This window comes from Argentina silus, assembly GCF_951799395.1.
Source record: "Argentina silus genome assembly, chromosome: 20".
Lineage (NCBI taxonomy): Eukaryota > Metazoa > Chordata > Actinopteri > Argentiniformes > Argentinidae > Argentina > Argentina silus.
In genome coordinates, this window is record NC_139674.1 from 4,651,440 (window position 1) to 4,676,237 (window position 24,798).

Genomic DNA, 24,798 nt, shown 5'->3' on the forward strand with positions numbered 1-24,798 from the left:
ATGGACAGACAGGTACAGCAGCTAGCAGAAGCCCCCAGGTGTGACAGCAGAGAAAGCGGCTCTGAGAAGGGGATGTGAAGCTGCGGATATCTCTCTCTCTCTCTGTGTAGAGACGTTACCGTAGTAAAAGTCCTCGCGGTCTGTCAGTGTCTGGTGTCAGTGAAAGGAGAGGTATCTGATCTTGTACCAGGCTCCAGGCTCGCCTAATGACTGCTTTACACAGTCCTGCTTCGCTGATCTGCTCTGTGCTCCTATGCCGCTCTCTCTCTCTCTCTCTCTCTCTCTCTCCCTCCCTCCCTCCCTTCCCTCTCACTCTCTCTTTCTCTTTCTCTCTCTCTCTCTCCCGCTCTGCTTCTCTCTCCGTTTCTGAGCTCTAATAGCCCTTCCTACTCATCTCTTGCTCCCTCCCTTTCCCCCGCCTTCTCCCCAGCAGTATGTCTTTCTCACTCTCTATCTCTCTGACTCTCTCTTCCCCCCCCATCCTCTCTCTCTCTCTCTCTCTCTCTCTCTCTCTCTCTCTCTCTCTCTCTTAACCCCTGTAACAGGTTTAACTCTCTGCTGTTTTTCGTTTTTCTCTCTTTCTCACTCTATTCATTTGTTCTCTCGGAGTGGTCTTTTGTTTTGTCTGAGTGGCCCTGGGTTTTCAGGGTATATTTCTCTCTCTCATCTCTCCCTCTCTCCCTCCCTCTCTCCCTCCCTCCCTCGCTCCGTGTTAGCGTCTGTGTTTGCTCTCTCCGTGGAGAGCCATGCTCGGTAACCGTGGTGATGGTAACGAGAAGCGCATGTGCCACAAGGGAAGCCCCAGGACCTTTGAGCAATCCTCAGGTGTTTGTCTTTGTGTACCAGCCTGGCGCTGATACAGGACCCCACTTAATTGCCCCAATCCACTGGCTGTCAAATTACACTGAAACCGCGCCGGCCACACACGTGTGCCATCAAGCATGCAAGCTTAATGAGCATAGGGTCTCAAATGGAACTCGGAGGGAAAAGCTGTCGGTTGTGGAGGCTCTCAAACGTCTGAATAGAACGGGAGCGTTAAATAAGTTCCCAAGACTTGCGTGCCGTCGGGGCGCGCGGCGAGTGCGGTTTCCGTGTTGGAGTCAGCCGGCAGATTCTCACTAGACAACGCCAGAATTTGGCATAAGGTAGTAACGGTTAACTAACTTCCCTGCTACGTGAGGTTCTCAATTCTCACCTCTCAGGCACTGAAAGGCATACCTGTTCATACTGGGGACATGGCAGTTTTGGAACATGGCCACAGTAGGGTCTTATCTGGTTGACACGTTCCTCTCAGAAGGAGTCATTTCCATTCCTATAGAAGTGGTAGTAAGTTGGCATCCACAGAGAATAATACCTCTCAGGGCTCCATTCTTCAGACAGACAGACAGACAGACAGACAGAGAGACAGACAGACAGACAGACAGACAGACAGACAGAGACACACACATGTTGGCATGACTATTGTAACACCATATCCACCCTGTCCCCTGGCTATCCTACAGGCTGCTGTTTGGGGTGGCTTTTTCTCCCTGATTCCCATCGCAGCAGTCGGACACCCAGAAAGGCAAAGTGTGTGTGTATGTGTGTGTGTGTGTGTGTGTGTGCGAGCGCGCGCATATACGCGTGTGTGACCAGCCTCTCTCCAGCTCCATCAGTCAGACATTGCTTTCCCACTCCGGGCACCTGCTGTATTTCCTGGCCCATTTTGCGAGCATGGCTGAGAATCTGGCCTTGTCAGCTCTGTGTGTGTGTAAGAGAGAGAGAGAGAGAGAGAGAGAGAGAGGGGAGAGAGGGGAGCAGTGCCAGAGCCAGAGCCTGTCACTGCTGATGTCTTTATCTCGCTCCAGCGGCTCCGATGACTTTGAAATGCGGGTCTAGAGTGTGCGTGTGTGTGTGCGTGCGCCTGTGCGTGCGCGTGTGCGTGCGTGCGTGCGTGCGTGCGTGTGTGTGTGTCCACCATATTGACTATATGTGGTGGTTGTAGATCTGCCGTGGGCTAATAGAGATGGCATTACCTTGTAGGGGTTGGTGTGCACTGACATGGCCAGCCTGCAAAACAGCAGAAATATGATTGGAAATAGAAGGCCCGCAGTGCGAGTGTGTGTGTGTGTGTGTGTGCGTGCGTGCGTGCGTGCGTGCGTGTTTCCATAGACCATTATTTTTTACTTTAAAGACAGCTACCAGAACAACTATCCCTACCCCAACACACACTACACACTCTCACCACCATCTTCTCTCTCTGAAAAACAGATGTAAAGGTGTCATACTCCTGGTCATGACATTCCAAACCATGGGTGTGTGTGTGGATGTCGTTACATGGAGGTTGGACAGTAGGCTTCATTATACACCCCAGTGTCTGTCGCAGTAAATTGCTGTGCTTCTCTGAGAAAGAGATGGTCTTTTTTGGCATACTAGTAACCATACTAACCTGCATGTCGTCCTGCGTTGTTCTCAGTAGTCACATGGCCCTTGTGTATGTATTACTTCTACTACTGTTTGGTCATGTGAATCGCGTCAGGGGCTCTAACCCAGGAGCTCTAACCCAGGGCCTCTAACCCAGGGCCTCTAACCCAGGGGCTCTAACCCAGGGGCTCTAACCCAGGAGCTCTAACCCAGGGCCTCTAACCCAGGGCCTCTAACCCAGGGGCTCTAACCCAGGAGCTCTAACCCAGGGCCTCTAACCCAGGGCCTCTAACCCAGGGCCTCTAACCCAGGGGCTCTAACCCAGGGCCTCTAACCCAGGGGCTCTTACCCAGGGGCTCTAACCCAGGGGCTCTAACTCAGGGCCTCTAACCCAGGGGCTCTTACCCAGGGGCTCTAACCCAGGGGCTCTAACCCAGGGGCTCTAACCCAGGGGCTGTAGATGGAATGTTGACTGCCCCTCTGTAACATGTGACCCCCTCACAGCTCAACGCCTCACACCGTACGGTGCTGTTGGTACAGGTCCAGCCATGTCGTCCACACAACATTACATTCGAGAGGTGTTCACTAGTGTCTGTCTGTGTGTGTCTGTCTGTCTGTGTCTGTCTGTCTGTCTGTGTCTGTCTGTCTGTCTGTGTCTGTCTGTCTGTGTCTGTCTGTGTCTATGTGTCTATGAATTTTGAACAGTTGACACCTGACACGCATATTTTCTAGTCTAGCTCAGGAAAGACCACATTAACTCTGCCTTGGATCTTTATCGGAGCTGTTAGCTATCTGTCAAGCTTTGCAAATGGATGCCTATTAGTGGGCTTGCTATGTCGCCAAAAGTGATAGAAATATGTTTGATTAAGCAGGGGGTTTTATGAGTAGACATATAAAATAGCCGACCATTGAAAGGAAGGGAAAGGCCAACAAGCTGTGCCTCGTCGCCATTACCGCCACAGATGACCTTCACGTCGCTCATTGATGACCTCATTTGACTCTCTGTTTGATGACCTCATACAGCAGGGTCAAAGATGAGGCAGGTTGCTAATGACCGGTATGGCTTGAGTGTTCTTCAGCATGCGTTAATCACGGTGGTCCTTGGCCATTTGGCCTCTCAATGAGTCTGCGCGCGCACACACACACACACACACACACACACACACACACCCTCTTACTGTATGAATGGCAAGTACTAGAATGCTGATGATGGCTTGACAGCCAAAAACACGTCCATCATACAGACTGCTGATATGTAGAATCCCATTTAACATATATAACTTATTGGAAAGTGGGAAGTGTTTTCTACCTCATGCTCCGAGCATCCTACCCTGTGTGTGTGTGTCTCTCTCTCTCGCTCTCTCTCCCCCATCCCTCTCTCTCTCTCTCTCTCTCAATTCTTTTCTCTCCCTGTCTCCCTGAGGTGCCGTGAGTCAGAGAGGGCAGGGGAGTGCCATCATTCAGCAACACAGCAGTCAAATACAGCTCTTTCATCACACAGCCTGGGCCTGAGCCTGATTAACTGGCATCACTTGGGTGGTGCGTGTGTGCGTGTGTGCGTGTGTGCGTGTGTGTGTGTGTGTGTGCGTGTGTGCGCGTGCTGTTGAGGGGAAGCTGAAAAACATCTAGTTTCACAGTGTAATGTGTACGAGAGTTGAGAAGCTTGGCTAGACAACATCCTGTCTTTAAAACATCGACTGTCACACTCATTTTGAAATATCTTACATTCCTGGACATTCTTCATTTTTTTAACCTGATCTTCAACATGGCCATGATATACCTGCCACACTAACCAGACATGATTTACTGATCGATACACTATTAACTCTGATTCACACTACAGGGCCAAACCAAACCAAGCTGAGCTGTACTGGGCTGGCCTGGTTACACATCCGCCATAAATGCTTGAAACAGTTCTGGCAAAGGGACAATGTGAAAGGAATATTTCCAAGCCAGCACAGTTCAGTTGGGGTCAGACCTGTCATGTGTCGCGCTCCGAAATGTGTCAAGAGGTTGAATGACATATAAAACCTCTCATGATAACAGTGTTCCCCCTGGGATGAAACATGAAGATGCTTAGAATGCAGAATGGTGTGAGAAAGTTGTTGTTGAGATTTCCAGGGCCTCTTCAGTGTAAACATCCTGCTGTCCTTTACGCTCGGTGCGCTACAGTAATATCACCCTGCTAGGGCGGTAATGGCACCCTCCCTGACCCTGGCTGAGAGGGTCAGAGGAACACACACACACACACACACACAACCAACTTCCCCGACCCTAGACAGCGTCATCCTGGCTACAAACACACACACACACACACACACACACACACACACACAGCCAACTCCCCGACCCTAGACAGCGTCATCCTGGCCACACGCACACACGCACACACACGCACGCACACACACACACACGCACTGTGCCTTCCTCAAGTGGGATGAGCCTTGATGGTAGCCCCTTCTTCTGGAGCTCATCTCCCCATAGTACTCAGTGTCCCAGTGGAGAGCCCCCCCCCCCCCACCCCACCACCACCACCACCACCACCACCACCACATTGCAGCCCAGAGGGGTCATACATCCTGTGCTCCTGAGGGAGGGAGGGAAGGGAGGGAGGGAGCAAGCAGCTGTTTATGTGTAGGTTGTCTGAGGAGTGTTGGCCTGGGAAATGGACTGTTGAGGGAGCAGCAGGATGGATGTAAGAAGGACAGGGAGACTATTCTGGCCATACGTGCGCACACACACACACACACGCACGCACACGCGCGCGCACACACACACAGACCCCCAGAGGTTTATGTTAACTGTGACACACAAACGAGCCTAGAAACAGCTCTAGCGTGGCCCCTACTCCCCTGGTGTCCTCATGATAAGACTATGGGACTATTTTAACCCTCCAACTGCAACTGGGTGTCTGAAACCTAGGGTTAATAAACCTGTGGTGAGAAGCAGTGTCCTGTCCCATCAGCCCCCTGTCTGGCCTTTCCCCCTCCCCTGTCTCTCTTCCCTAATCCTCCTCAGCCCAAGGCTTTCCTTGGTGGGTGGGTGGGTGGGTGTGTGTGTGTGTGGGTGTGTGTGTGTGGGTGTGTGTCTTTTCCAGCCCAATGACCAACAAACACACACATTTGATCCTCTCGTCCCACAGCCGTCAGACACACAATGGAAAGGGAAGCTCCTGTGCCTATGGGAACCGATGGTGGAACAGTCAGCCTGTAATCCTCCCCCCCGTACACAGCCTGACAGAGTCAACAGCGCGAAATACGGGCCTATCATTACAAAGAGACTGCCTGTGTCCCACATGACATCCTGCTCCGGGTGGCTCAGGGGCCAGTTCCCCGAAAGCTTTGTAGCTAAAGTACTATTTTATCTCTTTTGAAAAAAAAAATCCAGGCTCGCTCCTCTCCACAGACAAGCAGTTTTGTTTCATTTCCCGAATTGAATTGTGTTCCTTCATACACAGAAGATGGCTGTCGGGAGAAATTAAATACTATTTAAGCTACAAGGCTTTCGAGGAAAACTGACCCCTTGTCGATAGTAGTGATCTCTTTTTTAATAATGAGGGTGTCGTTCCACATTTGCCAACTCTTCTCGCTCTCTGCTGGGTCTACTGCAAATGGCTTTTTTTTTTTTTTATCTGAATCAATAAAAACTGTATTGCCATTCAGCAGGTCATTTGGCTGGGAAAGACACACACACACACACACACTCACACACACACACACACACACTCACTTACGAACAGTAGCCTCCTTCTCCTTTTCACTGCAGGGCTTTGTGGTTGACTGTGGGTGCATCCCAATAGTCTAAATGGCTTCCTCTCCTCTCCTCTCATCTGGACTGATCTAAGAAGACTGAATAGGTGAAAGCAATATGGTGGAACCGGAGGCCCACCAAGGAATCCTCTTTGACCTGTCTAGCTCTTCCAAATCAGTTTGAATAAAGGAGAGGAGACAAGGAGAGGAGACAAGGAGAGGAGAGAACGTTACACTGCTGAGATGCACCCAGCGTTTATTCAACCGTCACTACAACCGGCTGCTGTTGCAGTGAACCTCTCCACAGGTGAATTCCGGGTCAATTTACCAAATAGGATGACAACGTTTTTTTTTTCCCTTTTCCGTAGGATGTTAGTCTTGATGAATGTGTTGTTTGAGTCGAGAGTGGTTGACCTCTCGCGTAGTGCCCCTGGGTACCTAGCGTGTGTGTGTGTGTGCGTGTGTATGTGTGCGTGTGCGTGTGCGTGCGTGTGTGTGTGTGTGTGTATCAGCCTCTCACAGTAACTACCCCTCGGTTGGAGAGCTATAAACATCAACTTGATGTGCTGCTCTTACAGCTTGAGTGCTGCGATTGTTTCTCTCCCAACCATCCACAGGCAATTTACCCCCGCGTTTCTTATCGGAACATTTCCTCCCTTCCGATGGCCTTCACACCTCCAAAGTAGTCCCAGGTATATATGGCGACTGTGATGCTATTCAATGATGCTCACCGGCGTGGTGGATGGTGCAATTTTCCCTCCAATCTGTACCATCAAATGCCATTTTCCGCTATCTCAGTGTGAAAGCAGACGAGACAAAAGGTTTTGTTGTTGATGTTATTGGCAGGCTGTCTCGCTTCCCTTTGAGACTGAAGTGAGGGGAGGTGTGTCTGTGGTATTGTGTGTCTTTGATGAGTGAACGAGTTTCCCATGTTGATAAAGACAGCGAGCTCAGGCATGGCTGAAGAGAATGCCATGTCGTCTCTTTTTTTTTTCTTCTGTCTTCTTGCCTCTCTGTCTCTGTCTCTGTGTCTCTGTCTCTCTCTCTCTCTGTCAGTCTCTCTCTCTCTCTCTGTCTCTCTCTCTCTGTCTGTCTCTCTGTCTCTCTCTCTCTGTCTCTCTCTCTCTGTCTGTCTCTCTGTCTCTCTCTCTCTGTCTCTGTCTCTCTGTCCCTCTCTCTGTCTCTGTCTCTCTCTCTTTCTGTCTCTCTCTGTCTCTGTCTCTCTCTCTTTCTGTCTCTCTCTGTCTCTTGCCATCCTCATTTCAGAAAGAGGCTGGGCTTTTCTTCAATCTTCTTCTATTTGTCGACCGGCCCTTATCAGGACGTCTAGTGAATTCCTGGTTTTGTGGAAAATAGTTTTGGCTTCCTCCTCTCGGAGAGCGACCATATTGAATCATGGTTAATGTTTCTTATCAACAGTTCTTTTTCCTGCTCATAATGGGTAAAATTGCATTTTGAAGGTCGCACTCTTGGAGTTTTTTTTTTACCATGTTACTAGTCTGCTCATTGCATATAAATACGGCCAATGATGGTGAATTTTGTATTATGTTCTTCTATTGTTTTAGGAGTGGACCAGTCCTTCCATATATATTGTTTGTTTTGTTTTGTTTTATTGAGGGACTACAGGACAGAATAGGCCAAGTGGGGCTTGAACCCACAACCTTTGGGAGTGCGTGGTCACGTGTGCTATTGTTGGGCATGTGACCACTAAACCATGACTTCGCCACCAATGATTCGTTGGTTGATATGGAACATGTGTCCCTAAGGGACCAGCTGCCCAGTTCAGAGAAACTACTGAGGAGACTAACTGGTCACTGTCTGGCTGGCAGTGTTAGTAGGTGCTAATGAGTTACTGTGTGTGTGTGTGTGTGTGTGTGTGTGTGTGTGTGTGTGTGTGTGTGTGTGTGTCACTGAGTCACCACACCTGACTCATCTCATGTCTGTTCAGAGGTCTGTCCGTTCTGTCACCCTGAAAGGACACAGTGGAGCGAGCACACAAGTGTGTATACACACACTATCTCACTCTCTCTCACACATACACACACACACATAGGGCTCAGCTGCCCACCTCTGGTCACAGACAGCTCCTGTATTTCAGTTCTGCCTGTGAGCAGATTGACTTTGGATTGGATATGGTCCTGTCCAATTCCCTGGCCCTGCTCCGTCCGCTGCCTGCCGGATGATTCCTCCCTCTGGGGGCCAGAGCAAACAACACAGGGCCTAGACAAATAGCACATCTCCAATGGCTTTAATATCTATCTGCCTACCGCCGCCGCCTCCACTGGTAGGTTAAAGCGTAGTGTATGAAGGTTGGGTGTGTCTGTCTGTCTGTCTGTCTGCCTGCCTGTCTGTCTGCCTGTGAACGTGTGTGATGTGAAAGAGGCAGGGGAGGAGGTGGTGATGAGTGTTAGCAGGTGGCTAATTGGAATAAGTCATGTGCACAGCAGCATATCTGTGTGTGTGTGTGTGTGTGTGTGTGTGTGTGTAGTAGCACCTAGTAGAAGGCAGTCATACTATACATCTTGAACACATCCTCTCTCGTCAACATGTAGGATGTGTCTTATCGACTTCTATTCCAGTTCTTCTCTTTGCTGTGCTCCTTCTGCATTTGTTCCTCCGTAGATTGAAGACCCATCTCTTCAGGCTACATCTTAACAGTCCCTCCTAAAGACCTCTTCATCACCACCAAAAAATAAATAAATAAATAAATAAATTACAAAAATAGCATTGTGACTGCCAGTAGCTCCTGGTCGCTAGTATAGATTATTTTTTCTTATGACGACTGATGGATAGATGGTTCACTTACTTAGACAAATGTATTTGTTGTAAGTCGCTTTGGATAAAAGCGTCTGCTAAATGCCATAAATGTAATGTTAATGTTTATGAATAATAGAAGTATCTGCACACCCAATATTTTAGCTGCAGGCAAGAGGAGTCGAAAAGAAATGAAACTCAACACTCCTTTCTTGCAAAAAAATCTAAGCGTTTAATAATCATTGATGTTTCAGTCAACAGACCTTCTTCAGAGTGTGAGGCTTTACGGTCTTTTTGCGTTCGCTAGCTCTGTGCCATGCAGTTAAAAAGTGTTTTGAGTGCAGTTAGTGTGAGTGTACTGGATAGGCCTATATTGGTGTTCCGAGTGGCAGTGTTGCATCTAAGGTTACTCTACCCCCTATACTAACCTCAATCGTTATGAGATGGGAAAAATATCGCACCCTCTATAAGTGTTAATGGAGGTAGAAATCGGAGGACAGACTCATTGTAATGCATGGAACGGAAAGAGGAATGGTGTTATCTGATGGTTTGATACTATTCCTCATTCCATTCCATTCCATTATAATCATGAGCCCGTCCTCTGATTTCTACCTACGCCAGCCTCCCCTCCTGTGGTTCAGGTCAGCTTCTACCACCTCCCTCCTTGATGCTGGGGGAGTGATAGGAGTTCCGCCTGACTGTAATTTCTCCTGCCGCGTCCTGCTGGGATGCGGATTGGATAGGATTGCTTGGCGAGCAAACGGAATTATTTACCGGGAAATGTTATCGATAGTAATGGAAGATACCACTGTGGGCCAGCATGGGGGAGAAATGAGCAAGGCTAGAATGTAGAATGTAGGTTATATACACTCACTTGAGCTCTTTATTAGGAACACCTGTACACCTTCTCGTGGTGGAGGTGGTGTAATGGTGTGGGGAATGTTTTCTTGGCACACTTTGGGCCTGTTAATACCAATCATCGCTTGAATGCCACAGCCTATTTGAGTATTGTTTCTGACCATGTGCATCCCTTCATGGCCACAATTTACCCATCTTCTAATGGCTTCTTCTGGCATGATAATGCACCATGTCACAAAGCAAAAGTCATCTCAAACTGGTTTCATGAACACAACAATGAGTTCAGTGTTCTTCAGTGGCCTTCCCAGTTACCGGATCTGAATCCAATAGAACACCTTGTGGTAGAACGGGAGATTCACAGCATGAAAGTGCACGGAATTGCGTGATGCAATCATGTAATAATGGACGAGAATCTCAAAGGATTGTTTCCAACATCTTGTGGAATCAATGTCACAAAGAATTGAGGCTGTTTTGAGAGCAAAGGGAGGCCCTACCCAGTATTAGCATAGTGTTCCTAATAAAGTGCCAGGTGAGTGTATGTTCCTGTGGGCTTAATTAAACATAGTAAGTCAGGTAAGTAGAACTACATATCAGCTGCAGATCTAGAACACCAATCATGGATGAATGGAGTGATACGTGCTTTGTTCAAGTTCGCATTCAGGTCTGGCGATGAGGACATAAAAGACTTGCTTTGACCTACGGAGATCCATCAAAACTGCCCAGATGCAGCTCTGTGATAAAGTGGAATCGCAATTGAACAGCTCGGACGCATGACAGGTGGAAAGGTCTAAGTCCATCACAGACTACAAAGAGAAACATGCCGCACACCAATCCTTATATGAGGACCCCTGTTGGACAGGAGGACTGTGTGCTGTCACTCTCCGTGGCCGACGTTAAGCGATTTTAAACAACCGCAAAGCAGCCAGCCCGGATTAGATGTCCTGAAAACACGCGCAGACCAGCTGGCAGCCGTATTCAAGGATATATTCAACCTTTTCCAGCCTGTGATCCCCACCTGTTTCAAGGCGACCATTGTTCCTGCGCCCAAGACATGAAATGTAACCTGCCTAAATGACTATCACCCATATCACTCACACACACACACACACACCAATCATCATGAAGTGCTTTGGGAGGCTGATCAGAACCCACATGAACTCCATCATACCCGACACCCTTAACCCACTTTAGTTTGCAGACCGGAGCAATAGATCTAAGGATGACTTAATCTCCATCTGCACTCCACACCGCCCACGACTCCCACCTGGAGGAGGATAGACACCTGTGTGAGAATGCTGTTCATCCATTAAAGATCAGCATTCAACACCATTGGACCCTCCAAGCTGGTTACCAAACTCAGGGCCCTGGAGAGGAACACCTCCCTCTGCAACTAGGTCCTGGACTTCCTAACAGGCAGACTCCAGTACAGGGGCCAAAATGGGGGGGCCCCACAGGGATGCATGCTTAGTCCCCTCCTGTACTTCCTATTCACTACCCAAGTCTCCAACACAATCCTCAAGTTTGCTGAAGACACCACTGTGGTTGGCCTGATTTTTATTTGTATTTACATTGTGCAATTTACTTGGGGTGTATGTCAGCATTTAGTGAGTTACTGTATATTGTCTGTGCGTTTATTGTGACATTGTTGAGGCCCTGTTCAAATTAAGCATCTCACAGTGTACATGACTGTAAAGCCACTTTGACTTTTTGACTTGGATTAAAGTAGAATCAGAATGCCTGCCATACTCCAGCCGAGAGATTTGTTTTCCTTCCAATCTCTTCTGAAATCAGCGGTGTTGTTCTTTTCTCTTTCGGGAATAGAAATGAGTTTTGTCGTATTTTCAATAAACAAAATGCCACCGTGGGTCCAGTGTTTTGTCTTCGTGAAGTGGGATGCATGCGGTGTGAAAATGTTCAGGCTAAATGTCATCTTGTCAAATGTCAGGGGGAGGGGGATTGGTGTTTGCATATCTCAGGAAAATCTCTGATGTATACGGTGAAGCTGTGTGTTGTGGGATGGAGAGCTGTTGAGGTAAGATAGTGAGATTGGATTGCCTGGAACATTTTGTGTGTGTGTGTGTGTGTTGCAGTCAATAGTCATTCTATCATTCACTTAATCCCAGGAATCCAATGAGCACCCTTTTTGATAAAATATTCAAGTGAAACAAAGTAGTCTCTCTCTCTCATTTTTCTCTTTTAATTTGAGTAGAATCGTGACGTCCTGTGTTTGTGTGTGTTGTAGACTACCTGTCCCAGGGCGTGGATCTGAGTGGGATAGACGTCATCGAGAATGATCTACTGTTCATTAGCCGAGCCAGGCTGGAGGTGGAGAACCAGGCCAAGAGACTGCTGGAGCAGGGCATGGAGATACAGGTAGGAACACACACACACACACACCATGCACTCAGGGCCATCTTTCAGTGAGGGGTTCAGCTGACACAGAGTGCTGCCCACACAGGGACTGGGTGGAACACAATCTTTCTCTGTCTCTCTTCCCTTTGTAGGCTGAAACGAGGGGAGCCGTGCCCGTGCTATTGTTGTTCCCCAATGATGAATGAGTTTCCTTTTTCCTCGTATTGATAACGCTAGAGAAAATGTAGAGATGGCACATTGAACCCCAATGGAAAAATCCATCCCACAACTCTCTCTCTCTCTCTGTTTCTCTCTCTCTCTCTCTCATTCTCTTGTTCTCTCTCCCCTCCTTGCTCAGAGCAGGGCTCCCGTCTGAAACAGATGGTCAGCAATCACATCACACGTTCCTCTTTTGCGTTTTAATGCAAAATAAGCATTTTTTTTAATCAAGTTCCATTGTCCTCCCAAGAGTTGCTGAATTTCCTTATCACTCCAGTTTTGAGGTGACTAGGCTAGAAAACGTGCCTGTGTGTGTGTGTGTGTGTGTACCTAACTATCCGCTGTCCATTCCCTTATTTCTTCTATTACGTCCTTGATAATGGGACTTTCATTTTCCTTTCACTGAATTACCAAGGGACTGTAGCTTTTTCCCCTGACGCATTTAGAATCTGATAAAGATGAGAACCACTTCTGAGAACACGAACAGATCAACACCCCGAGGGCTTTCTGTTAAGTGTTGTTGTCATTTTTGTTATCGTTGTTTTTGCAGTTGTTTAATAAATAATGCAATATTCGTGCTGACTTGCGGTACAGTGCAGAGCTGGATGAATAATCGGAGAGTGATTCACATGGAGGTACAATACAGTAAAGTGTGTGATCTGGGCACGCAAGGATGCTATAGTTGGAAGGATGCTGTGTGTGTGTGTGTGCGGGTGTGTGTGTGTGTGTGTGTGTGTGTGTGCGCACGTGTGTGTGTGTGCGCTAAGACCAACATATTCGACATACAGTGAAGAAGCCTTAACATTCACCACAGTGGCCTGTTGTCTCTAAAACACTCCACACGCCTTGCCTGGTCACCTAGCTGTCGGTGTACAGTTTGCGGTGTACTGTAAGTGTAATGTTGTTGGGTTATGTAATGTGCTATTTCTGTACTGTAGCTCTCCTCTGTGTCCTCTAGTGTCAACTACACACACGCACGCGCACCCACGCACACATGCACGCACTACACACCTACACACGCATTCATATGTATCTCCTGCAGTATTAAAGCCGGATCGATACATGGATCCAGGTCGGAGAATGTCCCAAGGGCATTGTACTGTTTTGAATGACATTTGGAGATGTTAAGTATTCATTTTCTTCACTGTTGAGCACTGTCACAGGCTAACCTGCGGGTGGGTGCCCTTGAAACAGTCAACTTCTTTCTGAATGTGCGTTTGAAGTTTTGTACGTTTAGCGATTTCTCTGTTATTGTTTGATGTTGAAGATGGGTTAAAGCCTGTGCCTGTTCTGTTCTGCAGAAGACAGAGATGGAGAATGGCTCGGAGCAGTGTTTTTGAGAGGGGGGGATTCAAGGTGGACGTGTCAAGGTCAGGTTGTTATCAGAAACAGCAGCAGCATGACTCCCTCTCCGTCTGAGAGGAGTATTCTGAATCTGCAGACAGACAATTAAATACGTGACTGAGGGGAGAGAGAGTTTGTTAAATGTTTAATCGCCTCATCTTTCATCCAAAGTGTGCTTTTGATTCATGACAAACGGCTCCGTTTTTCCCTCAGCTGCAGGAGCTTTGGCGTGTGTGTGTGTGCGTGTGCGTGTGTGTGTGTGTGTGTGTGTGTGTGTGTGTGTGTGTGTGTGTGTGTGTGTGTGTGTGTGCATGCGTTACACTCTGTACTGAGGGGACCGCAGGGAAATCACTTTTTTTAAGCCAGAGGAGGACATGGATTGTAATTACCACAGTAACAACCCTGCCTACTCAGCAAAGAGAGGAGAGAAGGAGGACGTTTGCCCTTTGACCCTGAGCCGAGATCCACTCAGCCTTTTCCCTTCTTATCGTTAAGGCTAGGTCTGGGGAGGAGAAACCGGTTCCGGATCCGTACTTGTGCACATCGTCAAGATGTCGCACTTAAATTGTTCTTACTTAGTATAGAGCCTTCAACGCGCTTTTAGTTGAAATGATTTTTTCCCCTCATTTTGGCTCAATTATGACAATCAAGGCCAAATTGGATGGTTTCAGGTCTAGCCCCTGAAATAGCCGCCGTAATATTCTCACTCTGTCTCTACCTCTCACAGGAGAGTGGTTAAGCTCCAGCGGCTGTCAGCCTGACCCAGAAAAGCCTTGTTCTCAAGGGGGACAGTGTCCTGTTTCAGAAAGTCTAGTGGGAGGGAGGGAGGGAGGGAGAGAGAGAGAGAGAGTGTGAGTGAGAGAGAGAGAGAGAGAGAGTGAGAGGAAGGAGGTGTGTGTGTGTGTGTGTGTGTGTGTGTGTGTGTGTGTGGGTTCGCTCACTCACTCACTCGCTCGCGTGCTCGCACAAACATTTGTCTCTTTGCAGTGGCCACGTTTTCCTCATCCCAGCGTGAAGATGTAACATAACACAGAGCAGCGTGTGTGTCAGAGGGGGGGGGGGGGGGGGGGAGATGAATGCCTCTTGCTGTTGAACACAATGATCGATAGCATAAACCCTGTTAATCCCACTGTTGGACACTGTTGCCGTGTTTGTGCCTGTGGAGGCAGAAATCGGAGGACGGGTTCATTCGTAATGCATGGCGTTTCGTAGCATTAATTCCTCATTCCATTCCGTGTGTTACCGATTTCAACCTCCACCAGCCTCCCGTGGTGTATGTGTGTGCAGGCTTTGTGTGTCTCTAAGGGCCTAATAGGTACAGTATAGAATTCACCCCCACCTCATTACGGCTAAGCACACACACAATGACATTGAGGATGATGAATTTGATTGGGATGAATGCAATGGACTATATAGGACTGATGTTGAAGAGACAGCCAGACAAACATACAGGCAGGCAGATAGATAGATAGATAGATAGATAGATAGATAGATAGATAGATAGATAGATAGGACAAAACATGCAGACCAACAGTCAGGCAGACAGACAGGATGGATGGGACAGACATGACAGGACAAGACAGACAGACAAACAGACAGACAAAACATATAGATAAACAGACATACAGAACAGAACAGAACAGAACAGAACAGAACAGACAGACAGGCAGACAGAAAGAACAAGCAGACAGAACAAACAGGCAGGCAGGCAGGCAGGCAGAACAGACAGACCGAACATACAGACAGACAGACAGACAGGCAGACAGACAGACAGAAAGAACAGACAGACAGACAACAGAACAGACAGACAGGCAGGCAGGCAGAACAGATAGAACAGGCAGGCAGGCAGGCAGGCAGACAGGCAGACAGACAGACAACAAAACAGACAGACAGAACAGACAGAGCGAGCGACCCATGGCCCCACAGCAAAGGGTGAGTAACAGAGTCTTACATAAGGCTCTCAGGAACACTACTGTAGATCTCTCCATCCTCCTCCTCCTCCGTCCTCTCATCAGGACAGATGAGTGTCCAGGCGGGAGGTCAGGACAGTGGCATGGCGATCATGTGCACTCGGAACTCAAGTGTGTTTGATGTTGAGGTTTGTTTGGACAGGAGATGAAGAAGGGTATTATGAATTAAGTTAAGATAAGGCCAGGCGGGCGGACGGAGTAAAGAGTATCATAGCTTATGGCGAGAGGTGTGTGTGTGTGTGTGTGTGTGTGTGTGTGTGTGTGTGTGTGTGTGTGTGTGTGTAAGCTAAGCTAAAGAGTAATATAGGTGCTAAAAGCCATCCCCTGCACACAGAACTTACATTCAGCTAAGCAGGACGACTGGTTAGCCTTAAAAACCAAAATCAGGTCCACATGTTGTTAAAATGGGACTGAACAAAACTTGACTTTTTCTGCACGACACTAATGTCATGTACTTGCTGCTGTTTAAATGTTTTTTTGGTGTGTTTTTGCAGTAGGAAGACATGTTTCTTTTGAAAGTGACTAATCCAATACTCTTGACTCTTCAGACAGACTGAAAAGCTAATTTTAAATTAAAAGCGTATTTTTAAGTTTTTTTAATAGTGAAAGAACAGTGTTGAAGATTGAGTATGGTGTAAAGTTTATTGTGATGTTTGAGACATGCTCAAGATGGGATTTGTTGTGTTTCTTTTCGCCTTGAACAGAAGGTATGCAACCTCGGTGTGTGTGTGTGTGTGCGTGTGTGTGTGTGAGCGCAGGGAGAGTGTCAAGTTGTTTATCACACTTAGCTGTCCCAAAGAGAGCAGAAAAAAGTGTTATGTTGCCACCGGCAACACAGAACGACGGAGAAAGAGGGAAAGAGTTGTTCAAGATCTGTATAAATCTCTCTGGCTCCGAAATATTCTATTATTATTATTATACATAAACATTTCGCCTGTGGCTCAGTGCAGAAATATTTATGGATGTTTTCACAGTATCCAGTAAGAAAAAAAAGTCTGGAACAGTCTTTCCACACTGCTCCTCTTCTCTCCCTGACTCTATCCATATATTTCTTTCTGTCTTTTTTTTTTTTTTCTCTCTCTCTCTCTCTCTTTCTCTCTCTCTCTCTAAAGCCTGCTGCTATTCTGATCTCTGTGTCTCAGCTGTTGAGAGCGTCAGCAGACAAAGGTTTGAGACTATGGACAGAAAATGAACTGTTGCTACTTTGTTTGCTGCTAAGTTTCTGTTGTAGAGGAGAACTCTCATCCAAATGGAGAACCTATTAGTCCTCAGACAATATGGGTGAAATGTTACCATCGCTAGAACCATTCCTAGATCTCTCCTTCTCTGAACTGAGAGAGCATTCGCTACAAGACAAGAGGATGAGGAGATGATTGGGGGGGGTGTTGAGGATGGAGAGATGAGGAGTGGAGGATGGAGAGAGGAGAGGAGTGGAGGATGGAGAGAGGAGAGGAGTGGAGGATGGAGAGATGAGAGGAGTGGAGGATGGAGAGAGGAGAGGAGTGGAGGATGGAGAGAGGAGAGGAGTGGAGGATGAGGAGTGGAGGATGGAGAGATGAGAGGAGAGGAGTGGAGGATGGAGAGAGGAGAGGAGTTGAGGATGGAGAGAGGAGAGGAGAGGAGGATGGAGAGATGAGAGGAGAGGAGTGGAGGATGGAGAGAGGAGAGGAGTTGAGGATGGAGAGAGGAGAGGAGAGGAGGATGGAGAGATGAGAGGAGAGGAGTGGAGGATGGAGAGAGGAGAGGAGTTGAGGATGGAGAGAGGAGAGGAGAGGAGGATGGAGAGATGAGAGGAGTTGAGGATGGAGAGAGGAGAGGAGGATGAGGAGAGGAGTTGAGGATGGAGAGAGGAGAGGAGAGGAGGATGGAGAGAGGAGAGGAGGATGGAGAGAGGAGAGGAGTTGAGGATGGAGAGATGAGAGGAGTGGAGGATGGAGAGATGAGAGGAGAGGAGGATGGAGAGATGAGAAGAGTGGAGGATGGAGAGATGAGAGGAGTGGAGGATGGAGAGATGAGAGGAGTGGAGGATGGAGAGAGGAGGATGGAGAGATGATGGAGGGATAGACGTGCTGCCGTCAGAGGTGACACACAAGCAGATGGCGCCACGGCCTGGGAGCTTGGCCCTTCTTTCAGCTGTGTGTGTGCGTGTGCGTGTGCGTGTGTGTGTGTGTGTGTGTGTGTGTGCGCGTGCGTGCGTGCGTTTTTTGTCAGAGACGCAGGAGACATGGAGACATGCAGAGAGAGAGAGGGATGGAAAGCCTAAGAGGAACAGAGAGAAAGTGTGAAAAGACTGAAGGTGTGATGAATTATGCAGGTTTTCAGGCGGGGAGCCCCTGTAGTACTATCTCCTGATGTAGAGGAGGTTCTGGATCATGTGAGACAAGGTGTAATTCTCACTGGTATCCCTTGTGACTTCGGCTGTCAATGGATGTGAGGACTTGTAGATGGGCTAGTTCTCAGACTCCACATGGGTCTGAGAACTTGTAATATAATGATATATGCCACTTGGTAGACACTTTTATCCAAAGTGACTTACAGTACTGTGAGTGCGTCCATTTTTTGTATATACTGTATAGTCTCAGTAGAAACCCCCCCCCCCCCCCACCACCCCAAAAAAAAAACACATCAACATGCATTTTATTTGGGTTTGATTGATTTCTAGACTGAAGAAATTAAGTACAACTCAAATGATGACACACAAATGTCCCATTTCCCACATGAATGTTAGATTTATGCAAATGTCGGAGTTAAGCATGCAGATCTCGTTAGGATTCCACCCTCAGAGAATGGAGGGGCTTCTGCCTGATGTTGGGACCAGGGGAGGCTGGTGGGGGAGGAAATCAGAGGACCAGCTCATTGCTATGCATGGCCTGGAATGAGGAATGAGTTTCACACAGTACCATTCCTCATTTCGTTCTGTCCATGACAATGAACCTGTCCTCTGATTTCTACCTCCACCAGCCTCTACTGGAAGGGGTATAATTGATCTAAATCCCACATATCCTAAAAGGTTCTCAATTGTAGAGCAGGAGCCATTGTAAAGGTTATTTTATGGCTAGTCCTTTTTTGCAGTAACCTTTACATCAAAGGATGTGGGTTTGTCCCTCTGGACCTCGACTTGTTGGCAAGTGAAACTGCCTTTGTGTTCTTGCTGCTTTCTCTCTCTCTCTCTCTCTCTCTCTCTCTCTCTCTGTCTCTATCTCTCTGTCTTTCTCTCTCTCTCTCTCTCCGTCTTTCTTCCATCCCTCCATCCCTCTCTCTCCCCCCCCCCCCCCCTCATTATTCTCTTCTCTCACCTCCACTCTTTGCACATACGCTACACACTCACATCCTCTTTGCATAAGTCTCTGCAGCCAGTGGACACGTGACTGTCTGTCTCTTGGAGGAAGCATGCATCACCATGACTACTCTGCCATAGTGTACATGTTCTTAGGCATCTCCTAAATCAGGCTCCATTTGCCTTCAATGGCATTTCCAAGGAAACCATTACGGGCAACGGCGAGCGACAAGTGTTAGATCCGTCATTTAGCAGTGGCCTTTATCCATGCGGTTGTGCTGGTCTTGACTGCAGATGGAGGTTAGACAGATAGTGTTGTCTCGGGTGTGCAGAAAATACCACATTCCAGTTGGTTGGCAAATAAAACCTTGTTTTGTTTGTTTTGTTGGTTTGTAGTGAGTTAGTATTGTAGTGAGTTAGTATTGTGGTGAGTTAGTATTGTGGTGAGTTAGTATTGTAGTGAGTTAGTATTGTATGTAATGAGTTAGTATTGTGGTGAGTTAGTATTGTAGTGAGTTAGTATTGTATGTAGTGAGTTAGTATTGTATGTAGTGAGTTAGTATTGTATGTAATGAGTTAGTATTGTATGTAATGAGTTAGTATTGTAGTGAGTTAGTATTGTAGTGAGTTAGTATTGTAGTGAGTTAGTATTGTATGTAATGAGTTAGTATTGTGGTGAGTTAGTATTGTAGTGAGTTAGTATTGTGGTGAGTTAGTATTGTAGTGAGTTAGTATTGTGGTGAGTTAGTATTGTGGTGAGTTAGTATTGTAGTGAGTTAGTATTGTAGTGAGTTAGTATTGTAGTGAGTTAGTATTGTGGTGAGTTAGTATTGTAGTGAGTTAGTATTGTGGTGAGTTAGTATTGTGGTGAGTTAGTATTGTAGTGAGTAAGTATTGTAGTGAGTTAGTATTGTAGTGAGTTAGTATTGTGGTGAGTTAGTATTGTAGTGAGTTAGTATTGTGGTGAGTTAGTATTGTAGTGAGTAAGTATTGTAGTGAGTTAGTATTGTAGTGAGTTAGTATTGTGGTGAGTTAGTATTGTAGTGAGTTAGTATTGTAGTGAGTTAGTATTGTGGTGAGTTAGTATTGTGGTGAGTTAGTATTGTGGTGAGTTAGTATTGTAGTGAGTTAGTATTGTATGTAGTGAGTTAGTATTGTATGTAATGAGTTAGTATTGTAGTGAGTTAGTATTGTAGTGAGTTAGTATTGTAGTGAGTTAGTATTGTATGTAATGAGTTAGTATTGTGGTGAGTTAGTATTGTAGTGAGTTAGTATTGTGGTGAGTTAGTATTGTAGTGAGTTAGTATTGTAGTGAGTTAGTATTGTAGTGAGTTAGTATTGTAGTGAGTTAGTATTGTGGTGAGTTAGTATTGTAGTGAGTTAGTATTACAGACAGACAGACAGACACACAGTAGCTGGCTGCTGGGTAAGTTTGCTTTAACACAGCAGTAGTTTCCTCAGCCTAATGCCCTTTGATGTTGTTCAGTGTACTGCGAGGGCCAATTTGTCAGGATGTGTAAGCTGTTCCTCTGTGTAACACTGGGTAGACAAGTGTTCTGGTGTGGAAATAACACACTCTGTTGCGTTGCCAGTCCTGATTGTTCATATGTGTTCAGTGCTTTGGGGGTGGATGGAAGTGGGTGCGTGCGTGCGTGCGTGCGTGCGTGCGTGCGTGCATGCGCAATTTCTCGATTGAAGTCACTGACACCTCATAGGTGTTTTACATATGACCTCGGGCCCTGTATACTTCTACGTCAAAGTCATTGAAAGTAAGCATCGATGAGGTAGCAAAACACAAGGACCAATATTCTAAAATATAAGCATTTCTAAATACAAGTATCTGTGTATATATATATACGAGTACAACAAAATATAAATACTCTCAAATACGCACCTGGGCCTTATTTGACCCCTGGTTTGTCTCCATCCATGAACAGGAGCACTCCGAATATTCTGTCACAGAAATACACTAACGAGATGAATCACAAAACCCAGCATGATGTCGCCTCGTGAGCCTCACTCGAAGCCGACAGTCTCCAATTCACTACGTCCTGCACGGTTTGCTTCATCTACATTGTTATGGAAAGGCAGGCGTGATCTGCATGGATGGATCATTTAAATGACTGTTGATGAATGACTGCGTCTGTAGGATTGAAATTAGAAGTGTTGCTTATTATGTTCTCTGAAGCATGATGTCTGCTTGAGTCGGCGTTTGCTTGTTACACATTTTCACAGCCATTTTTAGATCATCTCGTTCCCGCCTGAGCAGTGGTGTCCTTCTCTCCGTCAACCCCAAGCCCTTCTTGTTTCAGTCAGAACGCTACCGTTATTTTCACGGTAGCGTTCCGGTAGCGCCCCGGTCTCCCACGTGTAAGACCCAAGCGTCTACCGTTAGGCCAAGGGGACATCGTCAAGGTCCCAGGGTGACACTCAGGTTTATGTTTCACCCGGGGGATACCTCATCACGAGAGCGTGATTCCAAATCGTCGTCCGCCACGTTAGAGCTCGGCTTGTAACACAACCAAAACAACAAACTCTCTGTGCGGCTCTCCGGAAACGATGTTCACAAGGAAACGAGCCGTTATCCATCTGACAGAGACTGTGGACGGAGCTCCATGTCCAAGCAGACACTAACCTCTCTGTCCGTCTGTCCGTCTGTCCGTCTGTCCGTGTGATAAATACCATCTGGGTTGTCTGTCTGTCTGTCTCTCTGTCTTGTCTATTCAAGGGGCACTTCACATCTTATTCATTCCCTCCAGCAGAATACCAGAATATCTTCATGCTATATGTGCTGAAGATGATGAATATGTTAAAAAGTTGTGAGTCTCTCCTGTTAAGTGACTCCTCTTCCCCTCTCATCTCTGTGACTCATGAGCGATGTCGCTCCTCAAGCGCTTGTCTTTTACCTTCCACACCTCCGTAAATGTTCCGTAAATACTCGCTCCCCTAACCCCCCCCCCCACCCCCACCCCACCCCCCCATTTCCTAAATTGAGTTCAGTGGCTCCCTGTCACGGCGTGTGTCTCTCTGACATTTACACATGGCAGCCTTATAAGGCTTTAATCGTGTTTGTTATGGGGTTGCCGTGGTTACGGCGCGGCATGGAAGTTGACGTCTGCCCGGTCCTTTCGATCCGTCCATCTTTTCTGCACGGCTTTTCTTCTGCCTCTCTCCCCGACTGCTCCTTCCTTCCGTCCGACCTGGCGGACCTTTGCGAGTGAGTCAAGAGTGACGTTAAAAGAATCCCTGCGAAATGTGCATACATGTTGGTACACACACACACAGTTCACACACAGTTCACACACACACACACACACACACACACACACACACACACACACACACAGTTCACACACAAACACACACACACAGAGTTCGCGCGCACACACACACACACAGTTCACACACAGTTCACACACACAGTTCACACACTGTTCACACACACACACACACACACACACAGGGAAACTAATGTCAGGAGCACAGATAACCCACCAACATGTGTGCCATCATTCTCACTTATTCTCTTATCAGCAATTGGTTTGTTTGACAAATATCCGGGCAACGTGTGTGTGTGTGTGTGTGTGTGTGTGTGTGTGTGTGTGTGTGTGTGTGTGTGTGTGTGTGTGTGTGTGTGTGTGTGTGTGTGTGTGTGTGTGTGTCCGTGCGTGCGTGCGTGTCCACACACCACGGCAAAGGCAAACAAGGCGTAGGATTAATGGTACACTCAACAGGTGCGTCAGGTAGAATCAATAGAGTGTAAACGATGGGGTTGTTATTCACTCTGCGGCCGCCCGTCTCCGTGACAGGTGATGTTTCCTCCAAAGCCGCCGCCATGAGTTAGAGGTCTCCCTTCAACACAGATCTAGAATCAGATTTCCTCACCATCAATCCTAATCAGAAACACCAGAGGGGTAAACACGATCTGAACCCCCATCAGTGGTTCTGCCTCCTCCTAATGGACCCGGGAGATGACAGTACGCCTGGCTTTCAGTGGCTTCAGTTGGAAGTAGGACAAGCTTGTAATGAGAGATGAATGCTCCCATGTGGGTTATTGCTTCACGACACAAAAGCAACGTTTCGGCCTCAACGGAACCGTCAGCCTGTGTCGTTTTGTACCGTTGGATCATTTTGGCCTGGCCTTACCCGGTGACGTTTTGGGGAACGTGCATATTACTTCTCAACGCTTCACAGTAGGAGAACCTGAACGTTGATTCTCTGACAGAAAAGGCAGAAGGGAAAGTCCATGGAAAACCAATAGCAGGATTTCAGGGGCGAACTGAAGCTTACCAAAGTCGTGCGCGCGCGCACACACACACACACACACTCACACTCATGTTATGCGTTCAGACGGTGAGTGTGTGTATAGATACCTATTACCTGTTGTGATGGGGCGACCCAATGCTCACAGCGCCACTCCTATAAGCTGCTTTCACTCTAATACCCACCAAACATTAAAGCTATCACAAACACACACACACACACACACACACACACACACACACACTACAAACATGAAACCTGCCTCGATCAGAGAAACCCCACAGAAACACAGTCAAAGCCGCTTTTCCCTGCCTGCCCACCTTCTCCCACCAGAGAAACACCTAGAATCTGATCAGGACCGAAATAAGCCCAGATAAAAGGCTGGCCCGCCTGCTGTAAATATGTGTGACCGTATGGACCGCCATCCTGTGTGTGTGCGTGCGTGTGCGTGTGTGTGCATGCGTGAGTGTGTGTGCGTGTGTGCATGTGCGTGTGTGTGTGTGTGCGCGCTACAGTAAGTGTATTATAGGACATGCTTTCGATGTGATTATGTAAGTTTTTGGATATCTTCACTGACTTGTGTGGGATGTAATCCTTTACACCAGCCCACCCTGGCTGCAGATCCATCTGGACAGAAGATTTAGTGTTTAGCGGGAGTTAAAATGACCTTGACTAGGATTCATCTTGTAGCTGCAGTATCCGGTTGACTTCTCCAAGCCTTCTTCTCTGGAACCCCAACTCTCAGTCCCAAGGTCGTACCAGATGGTTGTAAATGAGGATGTGTTGCCACTCGTAGAATAGACGTGTGTGTGTGTGTGTGTGTGTGTGTGTGTGTGTGTGTGTGTGTGTGTGTGTGTGTGTGTGTGTGTGTGTGTGTGTGTGAGTGTGTGATGCAGTGTGCGTGTGTGATCCCTCAATATGACTTTCTTCCTGCCACATGTTCACCAATCCCATTAACACAGTATGTGGAGTATTTTTAGCTGCTGCTCTCTCACCTCATTGCTGACAGAGAAGGTCTCTAACACACACACGTGTGTGTGTGTGTGTGTGTGTGTGTGTGTGTGTGCGGGTGTATGTGTATGTGCCCATGTGTGATGCATAACTGGGAGGTGTTAGGTTCCTGCCCCTCAATATGACTTTCTGCCTGCCACATGTTCACCAATTCCATTAACACAGTATGTGGAGTATTTTTAGCAGCTGCTCTCACCTCAGTGCTGACAGAGAAGGTCTCTAACACACACACGTGTGTGTGTGTGTGTGTGTGTGTGTGTGTGTGTGTGAAAGCTGAACCCATTAACCTGATTTCGTCCTGCCTGTAGAGAAAGCCTCCCATTCGGCACCTGCTGCAGCACAGTGCAGTGCTCACTATGGGAACAAAAGCTGTGTGTGTGAGAGAGAGAGAGAGATACCCTGGAGCGAAGCAATGTGGAAACTCATTCATTCTCATTCAGCAAGGTTGGCACAGGGCTGTCACAGTGGGGTGAAAGGACACACACACGTGTTAAAGCCTCCCTAAGCATACAGGCCTGAACAACGGGTCAATAACTTGGGTGGATAATGCTTTGTGCACTAAGGCCTATTGGCTGTGGCACCGGGTCCTGCAGAACTC

The 24,798-nt window shown here is 47.4% G+C and overlaps 1 protein-coding gene across 1 annotated transcript in view; it reads left to right on the forward strand.

Annotated features, from left to right (window-relative positions):
• Positions 1-24,798, forward strand: part of LOC310820271 (conserved oligomeric Golgi complex subunit 5-like) — a gene marked incomplete at its 5' end in the record, with an annotated part of 47,942 nt that continues 23,144 nt past the window's right edge. Inside the window, 3 exons of the mRNA XM_083691851.1 lie at positions 1-74; positions 743-825; positions 12,007-12,137. Coding sequence (XP_083547977.1) covers positions 1-74; positions 743-825; positions 12,007-12,137 — 288 coding nt within the window. The remainder of the gene's footprint in view (positions 75-742; positions 826-12,006; positions 12,138-24,798) is intronic.